Source organism: Coenobita brevimanus, chromosome 60, assembly GCF_032717465.1.
Source record: "Coenobita brevimanus isolate Jiangsu-jjx chromosome 60, ASM3271746v2, whole genome shotgun sequence".
NCBI classification, from domain to species: domain Eukaryota; kingdom Metazoa; phylum Arthropoda; class Malacostraca; order Decapoda; family Coenobitidae; genus Coenobita; species Coenobita brevimanus.
The window spans coordinates 31,060,681-31,084,749 of NC_137013.1; the positions used below are offsets into that span (position 1 = coordinate 31,060,681).

The 24,069-nt window shown below is 42.1% G+C and overlaps 1 protein-coding gene across 1 annotated transcript in view; it reads left to right on the forward strand.

Annotated features, from left to right (window-relative positions):
* Positions 1–3,134: 3,134 nt before the first annotated feature.
* The window catches only part of hop (tyrosine-protein kinase hopscotch), a 271,133-nt gene continuing 250,198 nt past the window's right edge, over positions 3,135–24,069 (forward strand). Inside the window, exons 1-2 of the mRNA XM_080275140.1 lie at positions 3,135–3,314; positions 22,395–22,508. Of these exons, the coding sequence (XP_080131266.1) occupies positions 3,135–3,314; positions 22,395–22,508 (294 nt within the window). The remainder of the gene's footprint in view (positions 3,315–22,394; positions 22,509–24,069) is intronic.

The following is a 24,069-nucleotide window of genomic DNA, read 5'->3' on the forward strand; positions in this document are numbered from 1 at the left end:
ATATATATATATATATATATATAAGTGTAATAAAGTAATAGGAATAAAAAGTGTGAGTATGTTTATGAATAATAAATGACAGAATACCAGCAGGGAACGAGTGCAAGTGGGAAGCTCTTACGCACTTGTAATTTTCATTGCTTTTACAGTGTTTTTTTTTTTTTTTTTCCAAACTATTTGAAAATCATAGAATAGTGTTTCTAGTGATAATATCAGGCTGTGGTAATCATATTTCGGGGTGTCTGGAAGTGTAAGGTGGAGCCTTCGTTACCTAAATTCAGAAGTCTCCGCAAGTCCTACGGTACTCGACGAAGGCTCAACAAACATCCCAGGAGAAAGCTGAAGGTATGTGCCATATGCATATTTAGTTATAATATTGTAGGACTACTCGTAATAACTGATTTTTGGCAAATATTTTTACAAAGTCTGTCGGAGCGCGAATATTCTCACATGACACGCAAGGAGCACCAAAACAACCCCTTGGTTTAGGGGTTAAGAGACCCGCATACCAAGCAGAACATTGAGGTCCGTCAACCGCAACAAAGAATCGCTTACCACATCCATCTGAGTGGGGGATGGACCATGAACTCCAGCAGTCAGTGGATTCCTTTCTGTACAACACTTCCAAAGGCAGCCAAATCATGCAAGCAACTGATCAAATGCGCCAGTAATAAGGCATGCAGGCCTCCTTGCAAGCGTTTCAGTGCAGCTCTCCCATGCCTAGAACTTTGCAATTGTGCAGGAACATGCCAGCTTACAGAGTGACTGTTAATAGTCTGTGACAATCTGCAGACAGTTAGCCTTTCTTCCAGTTTGCATTGTTCTGTGTACTGTGTATAAAAGTTGTCTCTGTTTTGTGTATTGTGATCAGTGTAGTATAACATGTGTGTATATTATTGTAATTTGGTTAGGTGGAACAGAGAGCACTGTTATCACTTGCATTTAATTCCTTGTACATGAAAACAGATGATTATAGCAGCTAATGTATGCACTGGCTGTTGAAATATTGCAATTTTTTTTGTTTCATGGTGGTCATTTTGAAATAAAAAGAGTGGCCGCAGTTTTGTTCAAATTGTGTGTGTCCTGTTTTTACATGAAAGAGCATTAAAAATCCTACCAGTATGCAAGTTTTCACACATTTGTCACATTTTGAACGTTTCTGGCTGAAATTTGAACTAATGTACTATGCTGTTATTGGCAAGTAGAGACGGAAGAGACTTCCTGTCCAATCACAGCAATTAGCACTCCGTCAGGACATTACCAAGAGGCTGCCCTTCAGGTTGAGAAATGCACCACACATCTTTTTAATTTACATAGTTTTCCATAGTATGGTCGGGCTTACTCTATTTTGAATATACCAGCGTCATAACCCACAGTGTGTCAGAACACATGGAAATGTTGAGACATGGTTTAAAAAGGCTGAAATCTGCATGCCTGAAAATTAAAAGGGATTAATGCCATTTTCTTAAGAAACAGCTTAAGTTCCTTGGTCATGTGGTGGATGCTCATGGTATTCTTACTTAAGATGATAAGATCCAAGTAAATGAAGAACCTTCCTGCTCCCATTGATGTTGATGACATCCATCGCTTTTTAGGCCTGTCCAGGTATCCTTGTCAGTACATTAACAGTTATGCCCAAAGTGCATCACCAGTAATAAAATTGTTAAAGAAAGATGACCCCATTTTAGTGTGAGGTCTGACAATTGGTTATTGCAATGGATTTCATTTCTGCTGCATTACATATTGTTCATGACTCTCTCCATGCATCTCATCTGGGGAGGAATTGGTGTTTCCACCATGTTCACCTTTCCTATTACTGGCCCACCATGCATCATATCATATTTTCTTGTGACTCGTGTGTTTCTTGTGCATGATGATGTCTGACACTGGATTCCAGGATCACTTTTACAGTATCCTGTTCCATTGCATCCATGGGGAACTGTATCTGTTGACCTACTTAAACTATGTCCTACTGAATCCAGAAATGAGTACAGTTAATCACTCATCTCATCTTTACATCCTTGCACCTCTCAAAACAAAACATCAACAAGTGTGGATCATGCCTTTATCGATAATGTGATGTGTCCTTACATGATGCGTAATATTGTCATCACAGATAATGGTGGGGATTTAAGAGTTCTCTCCCTTAACAAAATTTGTCAGCAGTATAATAGCAATAAATGTAGTGTTGTATCTCATCATCCTGCTTCTAATGGTCTGGTTGAACTTCAAAATTGTGAAGTCTTGGGAAGTCCCTGACACCTACAGTAGTTGGTAGTCAGAGTTCGTGGGATAAGTGGATTCCACAGGGAGCTGCTTCGGGAAATTCCTTCATTAATTGCCTCATTGGTGAAACACCTTCATTGTCATGTATGGCTTTCATAAGTGTCTACCTCACTCCTTTCTCATGGACAGACCGAGACCCCTATACAGTTTTGACTATTATGTGAGGCTTAGATTCACTGTTTTCCAAAAGATACATCAGTACAGTATGTTCGTGATAATTTAGCACTCTCAGCAGCGAAACTGTTGTGCAAAGAGCACAGTGTTGCCTCTGATACTGTTACTCAGGAGGGGGACTTGATTTTTGCTTGATCATATGCTAGGACTTCCAAATTTGATGGAAAATTTCAGGGGCCATTCCATGTTCTCACACAACAGTAATACAATAAGTTGGAAATCAAAGGTCTGTCCACTTCTGAAACTACATGGGTTCATGCTTAAGGTCTGACGGTAGCCCTATGTGTTCAGCCTAACAACACCATCTCAGTGGATTCTTCATCATCCCTGTGTCATTCTATTTCCTTTTCTCATTTACCCACCTTTCCCCTTAATGCACCAAGGTACTTAAACTCCCTCACAGATTCAAGTTTCTCTGCGTGCACTAGCACAGTACATTTCATTGAGAAGTAACTTCTGTCTAAGCAGCCACCTTTTTACCTTTGCTGGCATTTTCAGAGCGTAACAATGAGACATCCATAAAACTCTGCACAGTTGCATTTTATTCAAGCATTTATTTTTTTTATCTCTTTGTACAGCTTGGGATGCAAGATGGAGAGGTGGCAACGTTAGGTTGATTTGAAGTGGACAGAGCATAGTACTGTACGACAAGCATACCCACAGCATCCGCCACCATGTTAACTGTCCTTTTTTATGATGACCATACGCCGCTTGCTGTGCCGCATGACTGTGATCTTACATTGGAGGAGATTGTAGTACAGGCTGCCCGTTTCCTTGATATCACACCACTCGGTCGTCACTTGTTTGGCCTCCGAGACCCATCCAGTTCTCTATGGGTTGCATTGTCCAGGAAGGTAAGGATTTTTATAGGTTTCCTGTTGTTTTTGTACTGAATGGTGTAACATTGCAGTATTCCAGTTTAAGCACTTCCAGCAACAATATTGTACAGGGTCTCAGTGACTTAAGTACAGCCAGTACAGTAGTAACATCCTCTGAATACAAAGAGATTCTGTACTAGAGTATGAATTATTGGTATATTGCTCCATCCCCCCTTTTGAATAAAACTGGTTTACATACAGCACTGGTATCCCTTTCCACTATCCAAATACAGGGTGAGTAAGTGTTTTAGCACCTTTTTGTAGCATTTATTTTTAATGCCAAGAATAAGTTTTTTGCTTTCAGTTAGCATGCCTTTACAAGTGGAACCCATATTAAAGTTGAATATCCTCATTACACTGCTACTAGTAATGGTATATCTTTATCATCTTGATATTCCATAGGAGCTTTGCATATACAGGTATACCTTGATGTACGATACCCCAAGATGCAATACCCTAGCATAACGATGGTGGTAGAAACACCGCCATACCCCACCTAACAATGGCCAAACCTCTTTAACCATGGGTTTTGATTTTTTAAAACTGATTTTGATGATATTTTAGACTAAAATTGTGTGTTTAGGTTGATTTTTAAACTGGTTTTAGACTTATATGGTTGTATTTTAGTCATAGGTGGGGTGAACATTGTCATTTTGGGGTACAGTTTAGTAAGTTTGATTTTTTCCAGACTTATATTTGATGATTTTCAGATCATATGTGTTAGTTTTAGTGAGTTATTAACAGGTGTTAGGCATTGCTTAGCTTCTTTTACAGCTGTTAGGCCATTTAGATTAGCTTTAAACTTGTTTTTGGACTCATTTGGGTGGGTTTAAACCCAAGGTTTAAAAATGTATCTGTATACTTTACATGTTAAATCTACCCCGAGGTATGATACCCCGCCTAACAATGGGTTTTTACTTAACCAATTGCATTGTTAAACTCGGGTATACCTGTAATTGTAGGAGTTATATTTGTTTACTTGTGTGGTAGGTGGAGGCACTCACCATCCACTCACTCGATGTAGTGCTGCTGTTGGGTGTCAGCCCTTTCCTCTCCTTCATCCTTCTTTCCTTCTATCCTTTTCTGCCTTTCTTTCCTTCATTCTTTCCTTGTCCTGCTTCATACGGGTGACTTTACACTCCCTCTTCTGTCTTTCTTTCCGTCATTCTATCCTCTTCCTTCTGCCTGTGGGTGACTCTACACTGAGTGACAAGCCAAATGCTTTCCTGTACATCAGGAAACCATTTGCTACACTGGGTGGTAACCATATAACCAGATTTTGGCACTTGGTGGCTTAGTGGGTAATTATTGCACTCCAGTAGGATTGAGCCAGTGAAGGTTTATATCCAAGGGGTGGTTGGGATTGATTGCTCATGTAATGCCACTCAGGGATGAGTGAGGCCGGTCACTCTCATCTTAAATGTCATGACCAACTGCTTAGCCCCGGGTTCCTACACTCCTCATGGGGCAATGTAGGATTGGATGATGGATGGATGGATGGATGAAATCTAACTGATAGTCATGCTGTATTTCAATCCAGACTTCCCAAACTGAAAAAGAGGAAAAGACATCATCATCATCATCATTATAATCATCATCATCCAGACCTCCTTTCCCACCCTAGGCCAGGGTGAGCAGTAGCAACTTCCAGAGAGCTAAAGTTTGCCTAAGTCAGTGGGCCACATTTTCATTCACTCATCATTCAAGCCCTCGAAATCCAGGCTCCATCAGCTAGGACAAAAAAATTTCACCACATTTTGTAGCTTCACATATACGTTTCAGTTAGAGCCTGTCCAAATGCTGTCACATTAAAAAGGGGTGCCAAATCCCTGGTTATACATGTCTTCGCACAAAATTCAGCCAGCCAGCTCGATCTCTTGTCAGTCCCGTAACCTCACCAACTTCCATACCTCTCTTCCTCAAACACTCTTCCATCATATCCCTCCACCTTCTTCTTGGCCTATAACACCTCCTTCCTCCTTCAGATTTGCTCAGATATACCTTTTTCACCACTTATTGTTATCCATTCTCTCCACATCACCATACCATACACTTTCTTCGATTCTGATTTCCACAGACTACCTCGCCCCGGATCTTTCACGAATTGCATTATTCCATATCCTACCCACTCTCTGTACTCTACATGCATTCCTCAGCAGTCCCATCTCCACTGCTGTTGCTATTGACTTTTTATTTTCATGCCACACCATAGTCTCGCGTGTATGATAAAGTTGGCACTGACACTCCTTCATGTAAGCCTCGTGCAACTACAACACTCAGACCTCTGTTTCTTATCAAGGCCTTCATAGTACCAGCAACTTTCTTTCTTTGTTTCACTCTACTTTCCACATCTTTTGCACAGTTTCCTCTCTTTTCTATCACTATACCCAGGTATTTGAATTCTCTCACCAGTTCCGGTCTCCCTCCATTCACCGTAACATCACACTGGGAGTCACCTCCTCCCACAATAACCATCACTTCACTCTTTCCTACATTTACTCTCAAGGCACGATACTCACAGACATGTGCAAATCTCTGCACTAGGCAACCAGGCCCTTGTCTTGTATTTGCAAGGTGCACTGCATCATTGGCATACAACAAATTTGAGATATTCCATGCATAACCATTCATTACCAATGTCATCCCTCTCTCCATTACTCATGTTTTTACATCTCTGATCACCCCATCCATATGTATATTGAACAACCATAGGGACATCACACAACCTTGTCGCATGCCCACATTGATGATGAGCCATTCACTTAGATGCCCATTTACCCTTTCACATGCCTCACAACCATCATTAAAACTCTTGACGGCACATAGCAGCTTACTACCTACACTGTACATGCACAAGATCTTCCACTATCCTTCTCTATCTGCTTTGTCTAATGCTTTTTCCGAATCCATAAATGCCATAGTTACCTTATATTCCTTCTCACAAGCCTTCTCTGCTCTGTCTCACTGCAAATGTTTGATCTACACATCCGCTGCCATTCCTAAAGCCACTCTGTTCGTAACTCACTAGGACTTCTGGTATGCTCTTACTTTCTCTGTAATAATTCTTCCATAAACCTTCACCACAACACTCAATAGACTTATGCCACAATAAATCTTGCACTTACTTCGCTCACCTTTATTTTTGTCCAGGGGTACAATCACAGCCTTTTTCCACTCTACTGGTACAGGTTCACTCATCCATGCCTTCTTATATATCTCCAACAAGCACTTCATTCCTCTCTGTCCAGTACACTTAATCATCTCTGCAGTCACCTCATCAACCCCAGCATCTTTCCCATTATTCACCTACTTCACAGTGTACTTTACCTGTGCAAGTGTCATATTTCCTGGCACAGCATTCCTTTTCTGTACATCCCCAAAACCAATCATTTCAATAGTCGCTCTGCTGTCTCCATTCCCATTCATCAGACTTTCAAAATATTCTTTCCACCTGGTCCTTACTTCATCCCCATGGGTTAATAATCTCCCACTTACATCCATCACACTTTCACATTTCTTTCTACTGTCACTTCTAAATATCCGCACCTCATTCCAGAATAACTTCCTAATTTCAGAGTAATTTGCATTCATCTTTCTTCCAAGATCATCATTAACCTCAATCTTCCTCTTCACTAGTCACTTTACATTCTTCTTCTATCTACAGTATCTGTCTATAACCCAACGCCCTAATCCCGCAAAGGGTGGCCGCAGACAAAACGCCTCCAAGTCTCTCTGTCACCCACCATTGACTACCCTCCACCCAACTTACTCCCCCTTCCCTCATATACCTCTCAACTCCATCCCTCCACCTCATCCTCGGTCTTCTCCTCCCTCTCCCTCCCTCCACCTCACCTACATACACCCTCTTAGTCAGTCTTTCATTCTCCATTCTCTCCACATATCCAAACCACCTCAGTGTATTTCTCCTAATCTTCTCAACCACATCCACCCCACGTTCCTTTACTTCATTCATCAACCAGTCCATCCATGTCACCCCACATGCTCCTCTCAAGTAACTCATTTCCACTGCTCCCACTCTTGACTTGTTCCCCTCTAACAAGTTCTGTGCCTCGCTTCCATACATCAGGGTAGGGATCACAATACTGTCATGCAGTGACTTCTTCACTTCCATTTTTACTTCCCTCCAATGTCTCATCACTGCTTTCAGTGAACCAACAGCCTTCCATCCGTGCTGTACCCTTCCAAGCACTTCATCCCCAAAAGTTCCATCCTTACTCCTTACAGTACCCAAGTACTTGAATGCACTCACATTCTCCATATCCTCACCATCCAACCTCACTGTGCGTTCTGTGACTTCATTCCTCTCAAACACCATAACTTTACTCTTGTTTACATTCACTTTCAGATTCCTCTTCCTACACACGTCCCAGATTTATTCATCAAACCTTGCAACTCCCATTCATCTTCACCCAACAATACTGTATCATCAGCAAACAGCAACACCGGAATCTTCCACATCTCACCCTCATTCATTAGAGCCACCCCCACATCCACTGCCCTACCTTTCACCTCCTTTACAACCCCATCCATGTATATATTAAACAGCCATGGAGACATCACACATCCCTGTTTCGGTCCCACATTTAGATGTAGAACCCACTCAGCTCACCATCCACTCGCACCTAGCCCTAGCTCCTTCGTACATACTCTTCACAGCACTCAACAATTTCCCCTCCACTCTATATATTCTTAATACCTTCCACATACCTTGCCTATCTATTCTGTCATAAGCTTTCTGTCCATGAAGGCAGCATACACTTTCCTTCCCTTCTCTAGATACTTCTCCACTAAACATCTTGGAACAAATATCTGATCTACACACCCTTTTCCCTTCCTAAATCCCCCTTGTTCTTCTCCAACTAGCTCCTCTGTTATATGCCTAGCCCTATCAGTGAGTATTCTGTCATATATTTTTCCAGTTACACTAAGAAGGCAAATATCCCTTTGGTTACCACATACCTCTCTCTCCCCTTTTCCTTTGTATAAAGGAACAATTATACCTGATTTCCAGTCCTCTGGAACCCTTCCCTCTTCCCAAGCCAATCTACACAACTTCCATATCCACTCCACAACAGTCTCACCCTCATACTTCAACATTTCACCACACACTTCATCAATTCCTGGGGCCTTTCCCATCTTGATCTTAATTGTTTCCATTACTTCCTCCCTGCTGATCTCTTCCTCCCTCCTCTCATCTCTTCTTCTCCCAGCCATTCCCCAACCACTTATACTCACACTGCTCTCACTCTCTGCATTCAACAAATCCTCAAAGTGCTCCTTCCATTTCCTCAATTTCTCTCTCTTCTCCACCAACACACTATTATTCCTATCTTTCACTCCCCTACTAGTTCCTCTTTCACACTGCCTTACTTTCTTTACCTCCTTTCAAAACAATTTCTTACTCTCCCTTCATTTCACACTCAGATTCCTCTCAAACTCTTCTTCCACTTACTTCTTACTTTCCGTCACCAAGCTCTTCACCTCCCCTTTCCTGCTCACATATACCTCCCTGCTCTCTTTCATCTTCTCCCCTACCTGTACTTGCTAGCCATTCACTATATGCCTTCTTCTTTTGTTCCACAGCTCGTTTCACTTCATCATTCCACCATGCTGTCCCTTGCACACCCCTGCATCTCCTCCTCACTCCACAAACCACCTCACACGCTATGCCTATCTCTTCCGTTAATATCTTACATACGTCTTCCACCCCTTCCATCTGCTCTAACTCATACCTTCTCAATCTTTCTTCCACTATGCCCTTATACTCTGCCATTTTCTCACTATATTGCAACTTCTCCACTCTTCTTACAGGGGCTGTTTCCTCCTGTCTTCCCCTTTGTCTCTTCACCTATTTTCTTTGCAGCCTTACCTTGGCCATCACTAAGTTATGGTCCGAGATTCCATTCCCCCACCCTTTCCACATTCTTGCATCCAACACTTGTCTTCTCATTCGCTTATCCACACACACGTAATCTATCATTGCCTTTCGTTCTACAAGTTCACCGTCCATCCTCCTCATGACTCTTCATGCATACTTGTGGATCATCTTATGCCGAAAGTAGGTGTTAGCTATTGCCAACCCCTTACCAGCACAGATGTCCACTAAAGCATTACCATTCCCATCTACTTAAGCTGGCACACCCCACTGACCAACCACTCCATCCAGTCATACATTCCCAACTTTGCTATTCATGTCTCCAATCAAAAACACTCTCTTGCACCTCGTCTTGCTCACGATATGTTCAGTTCTTATTTCAACTGAACCCTGTCCTGTGTCCAGTCTAGCCACTTCTTCCACTTTTACTCGACTGATAACCTAACCTCTTCATCCTGCCATGCCATACCTTTCTTCTTTGTTGTTACTTTTGCCACACCACACATCGCTTCAGCATCCGTAACTAAGCTGTCCCTACTTGCATTCTGCAAGCTGTCCAGGTCCATTTCATTCCAGTTCATTGATTCTATCTCCTCCCCTATTTTGGCCCTGTATTCATCTGCCATTTCTGTGATCCTCAGCTTCAAGACTTTCAGTCTATCTCCCTGACTGCTATCCACTCTCTCTTGGTCCACCATTCTCCTCTCAGCATGATCTTGCGCATACCTCAATCATGTGATTTGACAGACCTCTACATCGTCCTCTCATTGCCCTTGTATCAGCATTTCCTAGCATCTATTCCTCTACAAGCACATAATCATTCAGGCTTCTTTCAACACGATCTTCATTTCCTCTATTCCATGTGTATTTATGTGCATCTTTGTCTGTGAAATAAAAATTACAAATGCACAACCTCCTTTCCTGACAGATGTCCTTCAGTTGCTTCCCATTATCATTCTCTTCTGGTACTCCATTATTAACCATTATATCATTCACAGGACCAGTGCCTCTCTCCCATTCATGTCGCCCATTACAAACACTTTATAACTCCTGGGCGTTTCTCCTCCTACTTCATCCAGCTCATCGCAAAACCTGTCTTTCTCTGTCTCACTCCTGTCATCACACAGTGCATATGCTACAATCACTGCCACTTTCACCCTCTCAAACTTGACATACATACATCTCAAGATGACACATTTGTAGTCTCCCATTCCAATCTGTCACACTTCATTCAACAAAGCTACTCCTTCCCTGAATCTTCCTCACCCATTCATGGCCCACCTTACACATTTTACACCCTCCCACTCCACCATGTCACACCCTTTCGTCTTTATTTCACATGATGCCATCACGGCATATCTTGCACTTTTGAACACATTCACTACTACCACCCTCTTGCTCTTCTCATTCACACCTCTCACATTACACATGGCCATGCAAATCTGCCCAGTTGGTTGGGGCCCTGTGCTGGTATTGGGCCCTCCTAGGCTTTCTAAAACGTCTGCCATGATTAAGTGATTTTAAATAGGGGAATTTGGGGGACACTTAACCCAGCCAAAATCCATGGTTATATGGTTACCACCCAGCATAGTAAATGGTTTCCTGGGTACAGGAAACCATTTGGCTTGTCCCTCAGTGTAGCGACCATAACGGACCACTATGTTAAGTGAGTGGATGATGGGCATCCCCACCTACCACGTAATACAGTTAAATATGCCCCACATCGTCAGTATGGGTTCTGTCAGGGAAGCTCCACAGGCGATCTTCTTACCTACTTTTCAGACTCCTGGTCATCCTCCTTGCGGAACTTTGGCGAAAGCTTTACCATTGCACTTGACATCTCAAAGGCTTTCGATCGAGTCTGGCATAAATCTTTAATTTCCAAACTGCCTTCTTACGGTTTCTATCCTTCTATCTTTGCCTTCATCTATAGCTTCCTTTCTGGTCATTCTGTAGCCACTGTTGTAGACGGCCATCGTTCTTCTCCTAGATCTATCAACATTGGTGTTCCTCAGGGCTCTGTCCTATCAACAGCTCACTTCCATTTATTTATCAATGACCTTCTAAGCTGTACACCTAACCCTGTCCACTCGTACACTGATGACTCCATCCTTCACCTTTCCATTTGGTTCCCGCGATGTCCATCTCAGCAGTTACTTCAACAAACGAGGGATGAAGCTATGGCACACCTAATGTCTGACTTGGCTCGTATCTCTGACTGGGGTGAAACTAATCTTGTTGTTTTTAATGCATCAAAGACTCAGTTCTTACACCTATCAACCTGACAAAATCTTCCACAAGAGTACTCACTGATGTTTAATAATATTCAGCTTAATCCTGCATCATCCATGAATATAATTGGGATTTCATTCACTTGGGACTTATCTTGGAAAGATCATTTTACAACTCTTGTAAAATCTGCTTTCAAGAGATTAGGTGTGCTAAGCCGACTCCATTCCTTTACCCCTGCACAGCTGTTGACGTTATACATGGGTTTTATCTGCCCCTGTGTAGAGTATAACTCTCATGTGTGGGGAGGCTCCCCAAATACAGCACTTCTCAATAGGGTGGAGTCAAAGGCATTTCGTCTCATTAATTCTCCTCCTCTTACTTGCTTCCTTCAACCTCTGTCTTTTCGCTGCATTGTTGCATCTTTATGTTTTTTTTGTCGCTGCTACTTCAATGATCACTGCTCCTCTGAACTGTCTGGTTGCATCCTTCCACCTCTACGACGGGCGCGTAGCACCTGTCTAGCAGCATCCCTTTTCTGTCCAACTCTCTAATGCAAGAGTTAACCGTTACTCCTAGTCCTTCATTTATGCTACTGGTCATCGCTGGATCTGTCTCCCTGTGTCTGTATTTCCTGCTAGCTATGATCTCCAGTCTTTCAAACACAGTGTGTCCAGGCATCTCGAAATGATCGGATCTTGAATTTGGCTCTCTTTTGTATTTTGTTTTTCTCTTGGAAGGAACAGTTTTGCGGGTCCCTTCTTCCTAGCAAAAAAAAAAAAAAAAAAAAAAAAAAAAAAAACTTTAAATTGATTAGCTCCTGAAATAAAACATTGGTAGCTGCCACATACAGGTAAGTCCTTGTCTTACATATTATGATTATTAGTAGCAGCCGTGGCTCAGTGGGTTAGAGCGCTTCGCTCTGACTGAAGGGTCGGAGGATCAAATCCACCCAAGGGTCATTGGTGGACATCAGGAAGGGCATCCGGTCATAAAATGCTGCACGCTCCAGTCCAAAAGTCCTGTACCCAGGGGCAACGCCTTAGCCCTCCGGGGATACCTGGGGTAAAACCGGTATTTTTTATTATTATTATATTTATTATTACTGTAGTATTATTATTTGAAAACCCGATGAATGGGATTAGAGAGAGCAGAGCCACTGTAAGCCTGATTGGTTTGGGGGCTGTGGAGCAAAGGAATACAGTGCCAGGAAACGTGACACTCGCACAGGTGAAGAACACTGTGAAACGACTGAAGAATGGGAAATCAGTTGAGGTTGATGAGGTGTATGCAGAGATGATTAAGTGTAGTGCAGAGATTGGAATGAAGTGCTTGTTGGAGATATGTAAGAAGGCATGGATGAGTGAAATTGTGCCTGCAGAATGGAAAAGGCTGTGATTGTACCCCTGTACAAAAATAAAGGTGAGTGAAGTGAGTGTAAGAATTATCGTGGCATAAGTTTATTGAGTGTGGTAGGGAAGGTATATGGAAGAATTATTATAGAGAAATTAAGAGAGATATCAGAAGTCCTAGTGAGTGATGAACAGGATGGCATTAGGAATGGCAGGGGATATGTGGATCAAATATTTTGCGGTAGGACAGATAGTGGGGAAGGCTTGTGAGAAGGACTATAATGTTTATGGCATTTATGGATCTGGAAAATGCATATGACAAAGTAGACAGAGAAGGATTGTGGAAGGTTTTGTGCATGTACGTTGTAGATGTTAAGTTGCTAGGTGCTGTCTAGAGTTTTTTTGATGGTAATGAAGTATGTATAAGGATAAATGGGCATCTAAGTGAATGGTTCACGATCGGTGTGGGTGTGTGACAAGGTTGTGTGATGTCCCTGTGATTGTTCTGGATACTGATGGGGTGATGATAGAAGTGTAAACATGAGTAATGGAGAGAGGGATGGCATTGGTAATGAATGGTGATTGATGGAATATCTCAAATGTTGTATGCCGATGATGCAGTGCAACTTGCAAATACAGTATTGGACAAGAGCTTGGCAGGAATAGACTGTAGCACCAATCGAACAGGGCAGTACTCCCGAGGTGGGTAGCAAGCTGGTGATAGGGAGAGCTGGAGCTCCCATTTCACCAGCCCTCAGGACTTGATCCTGACCATACCCCTTTGCTGAACATTTTCAGTGCTTTCATTTACACAGAGAGTAGGCCAGCATACTCTCTTAATACCTCTACCTTCAACTGTCTACACCACACTGCATGCACATAACATATCACACCTTCTATTCCACTCTCTTAGCAATGGCCGCTGCAATTTTTCTTTCAAAAGAGGTGGTACCTTGGATTGCCACCACTGGCAGAGTAGGGCTGGCGGCACAGGGTCCTCCCGGTCGCCATTAAGTGACTGTGCCAGCAGCGACTACTGCGATTTCCGGCCATGCTTGTCAGCGGAGAAGTGAAAATGCCGCCTTATTCTTCACCAACATCCGTGGGCTTAGTACCAACTTAAATTCAGTCCATTTTTTCCTACAGTCCATATCCCCTCTGGCCCTATTCCTCACAGAACCACAAATCTCACCGTCTACTGAAATATCCCCATATTGTTTTCCTGGTTACCATCTTCTTACAAGCCTCCCTAATAAGGGTGGCACCTGTTGTTATATCAAATCCCAATTTGCAGTTGACACCATTTTAAACTTCACTTCACGCAGTTTGATTACTTGTATAAACTAAACTCTCAAAATATTACCAATTATATCTGTGTAGTTTATCGCTCCCCTAATGCTTCTTCTGAACCCAGTGTATTTGATTCCATTTCCACACAGTTGAGTAACCTTAATCTTGCACTTAACACCGAAATTACCATCTTGGGTGATTTTAACATACATAATGTTGAATGGTTATTGCACTCTGCCAGGACTAACGATGCTGGTCTAGAGTGCTAGCTGTTTGCAGAATCGTTTAATCTCACGCAACTGTTAAAGGAACCAACCAGAATACCAGATAATCCTGACCATAATACCCATCTTTTGGATCTGTTCCTGACAAATAATCCAGATTAGTACAGGATAGAAGTATTGTCTCCACTTGGATCCTCTGACCACAATCTCATCAAAGCCTCATTAGTTAGTCCCCCCAGACCTCCCTATTCTGAACCTGTCAGGGTGACCCGATGGCACTTTGATAGGGCAAACTGGGATGAATTTAGAAATTATCCTGCTGACATTCCATGGCAGTCTTTCTTCTCTAGTGATGTCAGTTCTACCCAGTCCCACATCTGCTATTTAATACTAGCTGGTATGGATTTATTCATACTAAGTCAACAGTTCACTAAAAGATCGAACTCTCCAAAATGGTTTGATAGCAACTGTGCCAGAGCAACAGCCCAAAAGTCATCAGCATATACGGTAACTATTACTTGAAATAAAAAACATCTGAATCACTCTCTCAATTTAGAATTGCTAGAAACCATGCAAAAGCTGTAATAAATCTTGCTAAATCAAACTTTCTTCAAAACCAAGCATCAAAACTACTTAACAACCCTAATGACAATAGAATATTCTGGTCAACTCTCAATTCTTTCAATAATAACATTAGCAAGTCATCATCCATTCCCACTATAATCTCCAGATGGCAACATTACAAATGACCCGCGTGGGAAAGCAGATATCTTTGCCAGTACATTTGCCAGAAATCCTACCTTAGAGGAAGCTAGCCAAAATGTCCCAGCACTAGAACTTGACTCTCCCGACATTGTTCCGCGTAAAATACGGACAAGGTACGTTAAATCCATCCTAGATAATTTACCTACCAACAAAGCTCCAGGCCTAGATGGAATTCCGCCAATTGTTTTGAAAAAGTGTTCCCCAGACCTTGCCTCTGTTCTTGCAGAATTATTCAGACTATGCATACGTACTTCTTCATTCCCTAATTCATGGAAAGAAGCCAATATCCACCCAATTCCAAAGAAAGGAAGTTCCTCTGACCCCTCTGATTACAGACCAATAGCTGTCACATCTTCTCTTGGTAAGGTTTTTGAAACTGTAATTAATATGCACATAGTTAAACTTCTTGAATCCAACAACTTAATTAGTGATAGACAATATGGTTTTCGCCAAGAAAGATCCACCATTGACATACTTAATCTCCTGACTCATACCATCCATCAATCAGTTGACCTACATGGTGAAACTCATGCAGTAGCCCTGGATATTTCTAAAGCTTTCAACAGAGTGTGGCACCGTTCCCTGTTGTCTAATCTCCCTTGCTATGGACTAAACTCTTTTGTTCCTTTGATTTCCTTATATCTCAGCAATAGAAGAATGAGAGTAAAAGTAGATGATGTATATTCCACTTACCACTCAGTTAACACCGGCGTGCTGCAGGGATAATTTCTGGCACCAATCCTGTTCCTCATTCATATTAATGATCTCTTATCTGTCACCTACAATCCCATCCATTCATATGCAGATGACTCAACACTTCATAGTTCATTTACACTCAGACATCCATTTACAAAGTCAGATATCTCTAACTCTCAACTCAGTACAGCCATCTCTTTAAATCAAGACTTATCCACAATCAGTGAATGGGGACAAAATAGCCTTGTCTCATTTAATGCTAGTAAAACTAAATACATATAATTTACGAATAGACAGGTGTTGCCAGAATCATATATTACCTTCAGTTCTACAAATATTCTCATTTCCAAAAGTATTGAAATTCTCGGCGTCTCACTTAACAAGGCCCTCAGCTGGGCCCCTCATGTCAGATAACTTGCTAAAACCACCTCAAAGAAACTTGGATTATTGTACAGAGTCCGTAACTTCTTCACTGACGAGCAGTTAGTTATAATTTATGAGTCATGTGCACTCAGCTTGAATACTGCTCACCCTTGTGGAGTGGATGTGCATTAAAACAAGTAGACAGAATTCAGAACAAAGCTGTTAGAATTATTAATAACCCTGCTATTACTAATAAACTACCTCCCCTACAAGTAAGAAGGAATGTTCCCTCCCGTGCGTTATTTTACAGATATTTCTATTTCAAATGCTCAGACGAAGTTACGTCCACGGTGCCACCTCTCCATGCCTTCCCTTGTGCTACACGGGCAGCTGGCAGCGCTCATGACTGGAATGTCACTCAGCCATACTGCAGAACTTCTGCCTATCAGAAATCTTTCATCCACTGTACTGCATCTCACTGGAATTCGCTTCCCCAGAGTTGTTTCCCTCCAAACTTCAACCTACTGCTGTTCAAGTCTAACTGTTACAAATATTTTATGAACAGAGGACACCAGTAATCTGGTGCATGGATTTTTTTTTTTTTTTTAAATTCATTTGTTTTTCTTTCCTCTGTTCTGTTGTTAAAAAAAAAAAAAAAAAAAAAACTAATGCAAAGTTTTGCTAATGTCTGTGAGTGTCGTGCCATGAGAGTAAACATTGGAAAGAGTGAAGCGATGGTTATTGAGAGAGAAGGTGACTCCCATTGTGATGCTACAGTAAATGGAGAGAGACTAGAATTGATGAGAGAGTTCAAATACCTGGGTATAGTGATAGAAGAGAGAGGAAAATGTGCAAAAAGTGTGGAAAGTAGAGTGACACAAAAATGGAAAGTAGCTGGTGCTATGAAGGCCTTGATAAGAATCAGAGGCCTGAGTGTTGCAGCTGCATGAGGCTTACTTGAAGGATGTTAGTGCCAACTTTAACATATGGATGTGAGACTGTGGTGTGGCATGAAAATGAAAAGTCAAGAATGAGAAGAATGGATATGAGACTGCTAAGGAATGTATGTGGAGTACAGAGAGTGGATAGGATACGAAATAATGTGTTTCGTGAGAGATGTGGAGTGAAAGTCTATGGATACCAGAATCGAAGAGAGTGTACTGAGATGGTATGGTCATGTGGAGAGAATGGATAACAACATAGTGGTGAAAAAGCTATATCTCAGTGAATTTGAAGGAGGGAGGAGACGAGTTAGGCCAAGGAGAAGGTGGAGGGGTATTGTGGAAGAGTGTGTGAGGAAGAGAGGCATGGAAGTCCGTGAGGCTAGGGGACTGACAAGAGGTCGAGCTGGCTGGATGAATGTTGTGAGAAGAAGTGCATGATCAAGGATTTGGCATCCCTTTTTAGTGTGATAGCTTCCGGATTTACTTTATTGGATACGTTTATGTGAAGCTACAGAATATGGTGAATGTTCTTGGCGTATCAGATAGGGCCAGGATTCCAGGGTCCTGAATGGTGAGTGAATGGAATCATGGATCATTCGACTGGGCAAACTTGGGCTGTCTGGATGTTGCTATTCCTCACCCTGCCATATGGTGGGAAAGGGATCTGGATGGTGGATAATGATGATGATGATGATGACTGTTATTATTGTTATTATTATTATATTATTATCAGTTGGCTCAAGGATTGTGTGGGTAAGATTGAAAGTTGGAATACAAATGTGGGCAAGCGTGTGCGTGTATGTGCCAACGCAAGATCGTTCAAGCAGAGTGAGAGAAGAGTTCTGGACAAATGTGGAAGTGTGCATGGAAAAGTTTGGAAGGAATGAGAGAGTGCTTTTGATCGGTGATGTGAATGGTAAAGTAGGGAATGTGAAGGTGGATGGAATAGTTGGTGAGTGGGGTGTGCCTGCTGAGATAGAGGAGAATGGCAGTGCCTTAGTAGACATTTGTGCTGGGAGGTGGTTGGTGATAGCCAATACCCTCTTCAGGCACAAAAAGATTCACAGGTATACATGGTGAGTGATAAGAAGGGAGGGTGGAGAACTGAATGAAGGGAAGGCAGTGATTGATTATTTGTATGTGGATGAAAGGATGCGAAGATGTGTAATGGACGCAAGAGCTTATAGAGGTTGGGGGAGTGGACTTTCTGACCACCACTTGATGGTGGCCAGAATCAAGATCCAAGTAAGATGGAGAAATAGAAGAAGGGAAGGATGGGAGGAAGGAGTAGTTCTAAGGAGAGTGGAAAGGTTACAAGAGGATGAGAAAATGGCAGAATATAAGAAAGAAGTGGAGGAACGATTGGGTAAATATGAATTGGAGCAGATGGGGGACGTGGAAGGTGTGTGCAAGATATTCACAGAAGAAATTTGTGCAGCATGTGATGTGGTGTGTGGGGTGAAGAGATGATGGAAGGGGGTGCAAGGAACAGCATGGTGGAATGAAGAGGTGAGAGAGACTGTGGCATAAAAGAAGAAAACATACAATGATTGGATGAGAAATAGGGGCGTGGAAGAAGTTGAGAGGCGGAAGAGAGAGTTACATGTAGCAAGGAAGAGAGAGGTGAAAAGATTAGTAAGAGAGAGTAAGAAGAGATTGGATGAGGAATTTGGAAGGAATTTGAGTGTAAAATGGAGGAACTGTAAGAAAATGTTCTGGAAAGAGGTGAAGAGAGTAAGACAGGGTGGCAGTGAAGTTAGTAGGGGAGTGAAAGATAAAAATGGTAGATTACTAGTGGAGAAGGGAGAAAAAGTGAGTAGATGGAGAGAACACTTTAAGGAATTGTTGAACATAGAGAATGGAAGTAATGCTAGCATAATTGACTGGGGAATGGCTGGGAGAAGGAGGGAGGTGAGAAGACAGGGAGAAATCAGTAGGATAGAAGTTGTGGAAGCAATGAAGAAAGTCAAATTGGGGAAAACTCCAGGAATTGATGGAGTGTGTGGTGAAATGCTGAAGCATAGAGGAGAGATAGTAGTAGAATGGATGTGGAAGATGTGCAGATTGGTCTGGGAGGAAGGAAGAGTCCTGGAGAATTGGAAGTTAGGTATAATTATTCCCTTGTACAAAGGAAAAGGGGAAAAAGAAGTGTGTGGTAATCATAGGGGCATTTGCCTTCTTGGTGTAATAGGAAAAGTGTATGGTAGGATACCTATTGACAGAGTTAGGGAAATAGCAGAGGAATTAGTTGGAGAAGAACAGGGATGCTTTAGGAAGGGAAGAGGTTGTGTAGATCAGATATTTATTCATAGATCTGTAGTAGAAAAGTTACTAGAGAAGGGAAAGAAGTTGTATGCGGCCTTCATGGATTTTGAGAAAGCATATGACAGAGTGGATAGACAAGGATTGTGGAAAGTATTAAAAATATATGGAGTAGATGGGAAGTTGTTGAATGCTGTGAAGAGTATGTATGATGGTGCTAAGGCTGCAGTGCATGTGGATGGTGAACTGGGTGAATATTTCACTTTGAAGGTTTGGTTGAAACAGGGATGTGTCATGTCTCCATGGTTGTTCAGTCTGCACATGGATGGGGTAATAAAAAAGATACAAGGTAGGGCAGTGGATGTTGGAGTGGCCCTGGTGAGAGAGGGTAGTGTTTAGATACTCCCTGTACTGTTGTATGCAGATGATACTGTGTTGTTAAGTGAAGACGAAGGGGAACTGCAAAGCTTGGTGGATGAGTTTGGGAGTGTGTGTAAGAAATGGAATCTAAAGGTGAATGTAGGGAAGAGTAAAGTGATGGTCTTTGAGAGAGGTGAAGTCAGTGAATGTGCAGTGAGGTTGGATGGTGAGGAAATGGAAAATGTGAGTACGTTTAAGTACTTGGGTAGTGTGATGAGTAAGGATGGAAGTTTGAAGGGTGATGTGCTTGAAAGGGTACAACAAGGAAGAAAGGTTACTGGTTCCTTGAAAGGAGTGATAAGAAACAGGGAAGTGAGCATGGAAGTGAAAAAGTTACTACATGACAGTATTGTGATACCAACTCTAACGTATGGAAATGAAGCTTGGACGTTGTTGGAAGGACACAAGTCAAGAGTGAAAGCAGTGGAAATGAGTTATTTAAGAGGAGCATGTGGAGTCACATGGAGAAACAGGCTGACAAATGAGGATATAAAGGAGTGTTGTGGTGTGGATTTGGATGTGATAGGAAGCGCTAGGAGGAACACACTAAGGTGGTTTGGCTATGTGGAGAGGATGGAGGGCGAGAGACTGATGAAGAGAGTGTATGTGAGTGAGGTGGAGGGGGGGAGAGGGAGGGGGAGGCCAAGGATGAGATGGAGGGATGGAGTGGAGAGGTATATGAGAGAGGGGGGTGTAAGTTGGGAGCAGGGCAGTGAAATGGCGGGGGACAGGGCGACGTAGAGGCGATTTGTTTGTGGCCACCCCTTAAGGGATTAAGGCGTCTGGGAATAGATAAATAGATAGATTATTATTATTATTATTATTTATTTATTTATGTATTTTTTTTAAATTATTATTTCATTCTGTCTTTGAGTGGCTGTACACTGAGTGACAAGCCAAATGGTTTCCTGTACATCAGGAAACCATTTGCCGCACTGGGTGGTAACCATATAACCAAATAATTGCTTCTGGTGGTTTAGTGGGTAATTAAAGTGTTCCAGTCGGATTAAGTGAGTGCAAGTTTACATCGAAGGGATGGTTGGGGTCTGTTGCTCACACAATACCACTCAGAGAGGAGTGAGGCTGGTCACTGTCATCCAAAATGTCAGGACCAGCTTGCCTAACCCTGGGCTCCTATGCTTCTCATGGAGTAACACTGAATTAGTTGATGAATGAATCAGTGAATTATTATTATTATTATTATTATTATTATTATTGTTATTATTATCAATTTAGTTCTGCTCTCGGGTGCCTGCCCTTTCCTTTCCTCCTTCCATCGTCTTGTGTCTTTTGTTCCTCCATTCTTTCCTTTTCCTTCTGTCCTTGGTTGACTTTACACTCTCATTTGTCTGTATTTCTTTCATCCTTTCCTCCTCCTTCTGCCTCTGGGTGGCTCTACACTGAGTGACAAGCCAAATGATTTCCTGTACATCAGGAAATCTTTTACAGTACTATGCTGGATGGTAACCGTATAACCAAATTATGACACTTTTTTTTTTTTTTATGCAAGGAAGAAGGAACCAAAGGCCAGGAGCCCACAAACCGTTCCTTTCGAGAAAAAAAAACAAAAACAGAAGAGAGCCAATTTCAAGATCCGTTCATTTAAGATGCCTGGACACTGCTTTTGAAAGACTGGAGATCACGGGAAGTAGGAAATACAGACAGAGGGAGACAGTTCCAGAGTTTACCTGTTGCATACATGAAGGACTGGGAGTAACAGTTAACAATTGCTGTAAGCGCCATACTACTAAACCCTAGTCTTCAGGATAATAACAGGACCCGCCAGTTGGGCTCGTTCATATATTTTTCAGACCTGCAGTGACAGAGACTCTAAATCCATACTGCCTAGTGTTTAACACACAGCATGAACATCATATCTTTACTCTAGCATTATAAACACAGTAGTCTATCATATCCATCATAATTACTGTTATATATACATACATAAACATGTGTGTATGCCACAGTTACATCAATCCTTAGACACTTAGTGCTACCACACGTGATGACATCACTTACATGGTGAGGGTCTATGACTTTGTGGGGGCATAGTGTGTGGCTACTGATGTTACTGTTACCCACGGTTGTGGCACACTCACAACTGCAGCTCATGGACTCTACTGTATGTGTTAACTCTCCCGACTCAGTCTTCAGACTGACTTCTCTTCCTATCCTTTCTGTAGTGTAAGCACTCGCATCATGAAAGTTGACCAATACGTGTGGGGCCTGAGCCCCTTATGTCACACCAAGGAACTCCTCTCACCATGTGTGTATCTTCATGACCCTGTGCCTACAGCAGTAAATTTAACCTTCAGTTAATAATCATCAGTCTAGGCAAACCATCTTGAACTATGTGAGTCATTCATCTTAACCACTGTAAAATGCGTACCACCTCTCAACAAAGCAAGCAGCGACAACACTTGCATTTCCGATGCAATATAGGAGATATAACTAGGTCATGGTGGTTGCCAGATACCACTTTCTGAGCAAAAGTGCTGGGAATTGGGTCATCACTTCTTTGGGTATTTGTACAATGTAAAAAAATTTGTGGTATGTATGAACACATCCCTGACTTAAGCTAAAGTCTGACAATGATTTTTACATTTTAATACCAGGTATCAAGTCTACCGGAGCACATTTCACTGCAGTTTCGATTACGGTTCCGACCACCCTCTTTCAACCGCCTCAAAGTTATCGATGCAGCTGCCTTTCACTATTTTTTCCACCAGGTAAGTGGGAGAGGTTTTGTGTGTGTGTGTGTGTGTGTGTGTGTGTGTGTTTACCTAGTTGTATTTGCCTAGTTGTGATATACTGGAAATGAGCTACGCTCGTGGGGTGTCGTCTCTGTTTCTTAATGAGTCAAATTTTGCTTTGAACTCGTTTAAGTTTTTAGACTGGACGATCTCTTTGTCCAGGCTATTCCACAGGTCTATGCGTCTATCCAGAAAACTATATTTCTTGATATCCTTCAAGCAACTTGGCTTTTTCAGTTTCATTCCATGTTCTCTTGTTACTCTCCCATCCCATACAAACAGATCTTTTCTGTCAACTTTATCTACTCCCATCGTGGTCCTGAACACCGCAATCATGTCGTCCCTCTCTCTCCTTTCTTCTAGGGAAGGCAGATCCAGCTTTTCCAGCCTTTCTCTGTACGACAGATCTTCCAGGCTGGGGACCATCTTGGTTGCTGTTCTTTGTATTCTCTCAGTCATGTTTATATCTTTCTTTTTGTGTGGGGATCACACTACTGCCACATATTCCAACCTGGGGCAGATCACGGCCACTATCAATTTTTTCATCATCTCCTCATTCATGTGATGAAATGCTACTCTTATGTTAGTCAAGAGATTGTACATCTCTATAACTATCTTGTTATTATGTATTTCCGGTGACAAACTATCCTGGACCAGCACTCCCAAATCTTTCTCTTCTCTTGCTTTTGTGATTAGTTCATTACACATCATATAATTCAGTGATGGCCTCTTGGTACTTTTATCCATTTCCAATATTTTACATTTTTTTGCATTGAATTTCAGTTCCTACATCTGGCTCCATTCATGAATCCTATTCAGGTCCTCCTGCAGCATTTTACAGTCTTCCTCAACTTCTACTTTCCTCAAGATCTTTGCATCATCAACAAACAGACTTGCATAACTGTTCATTCCATCTACCATATCGTTTACTTAAATCAGGAACATTACTGGCACTAACATCGAGCCCTGTGGGATTCGACTTGTTACATCCCTCCATCCAGACATCTTGTCCTTTATTATTGTCCTCATCTGTCTGTCTCTCAAGAAGTCTCTCATCCACTCCAGGAGGTTTCCTTTCAGTCCTCCTATGTGCTCCAGTTCCACACTAGTCACTTGTGGGGTACCTTGTAAAAGGCTTTCTCCAAATCGAAATACACACACAGTCCACCCAGCTGTCTCTCTCCTGTAGGACATCAGTAGCTCTTGAGTAAAAGCTCAACAAGCCAGAAACACGCGACCTTCCATTTCTGAATCCAAACTGACTTTCAGCCAAAATGTTCATCTCTTCCAGGTATTTTATCCATCTGTCTTTCAGAATTCTCTCGCACAATTTTGTGACTACGCTGGTCAGGGACACTGGTCTTTAATTCAGGAGTTCTTCCTTATTTCCTCCCATAGAAATTGGTACCACATTGGCCCTTTTTCATTCCTGAGGCACTATCCCTTCTTTCAGAGAACACACAGTTAAACCATGAATGTTATCCGCCAGTTGTTCTCTATATTCTTTCAGGACCCGTGTAGAGATTCCATCTGGTCT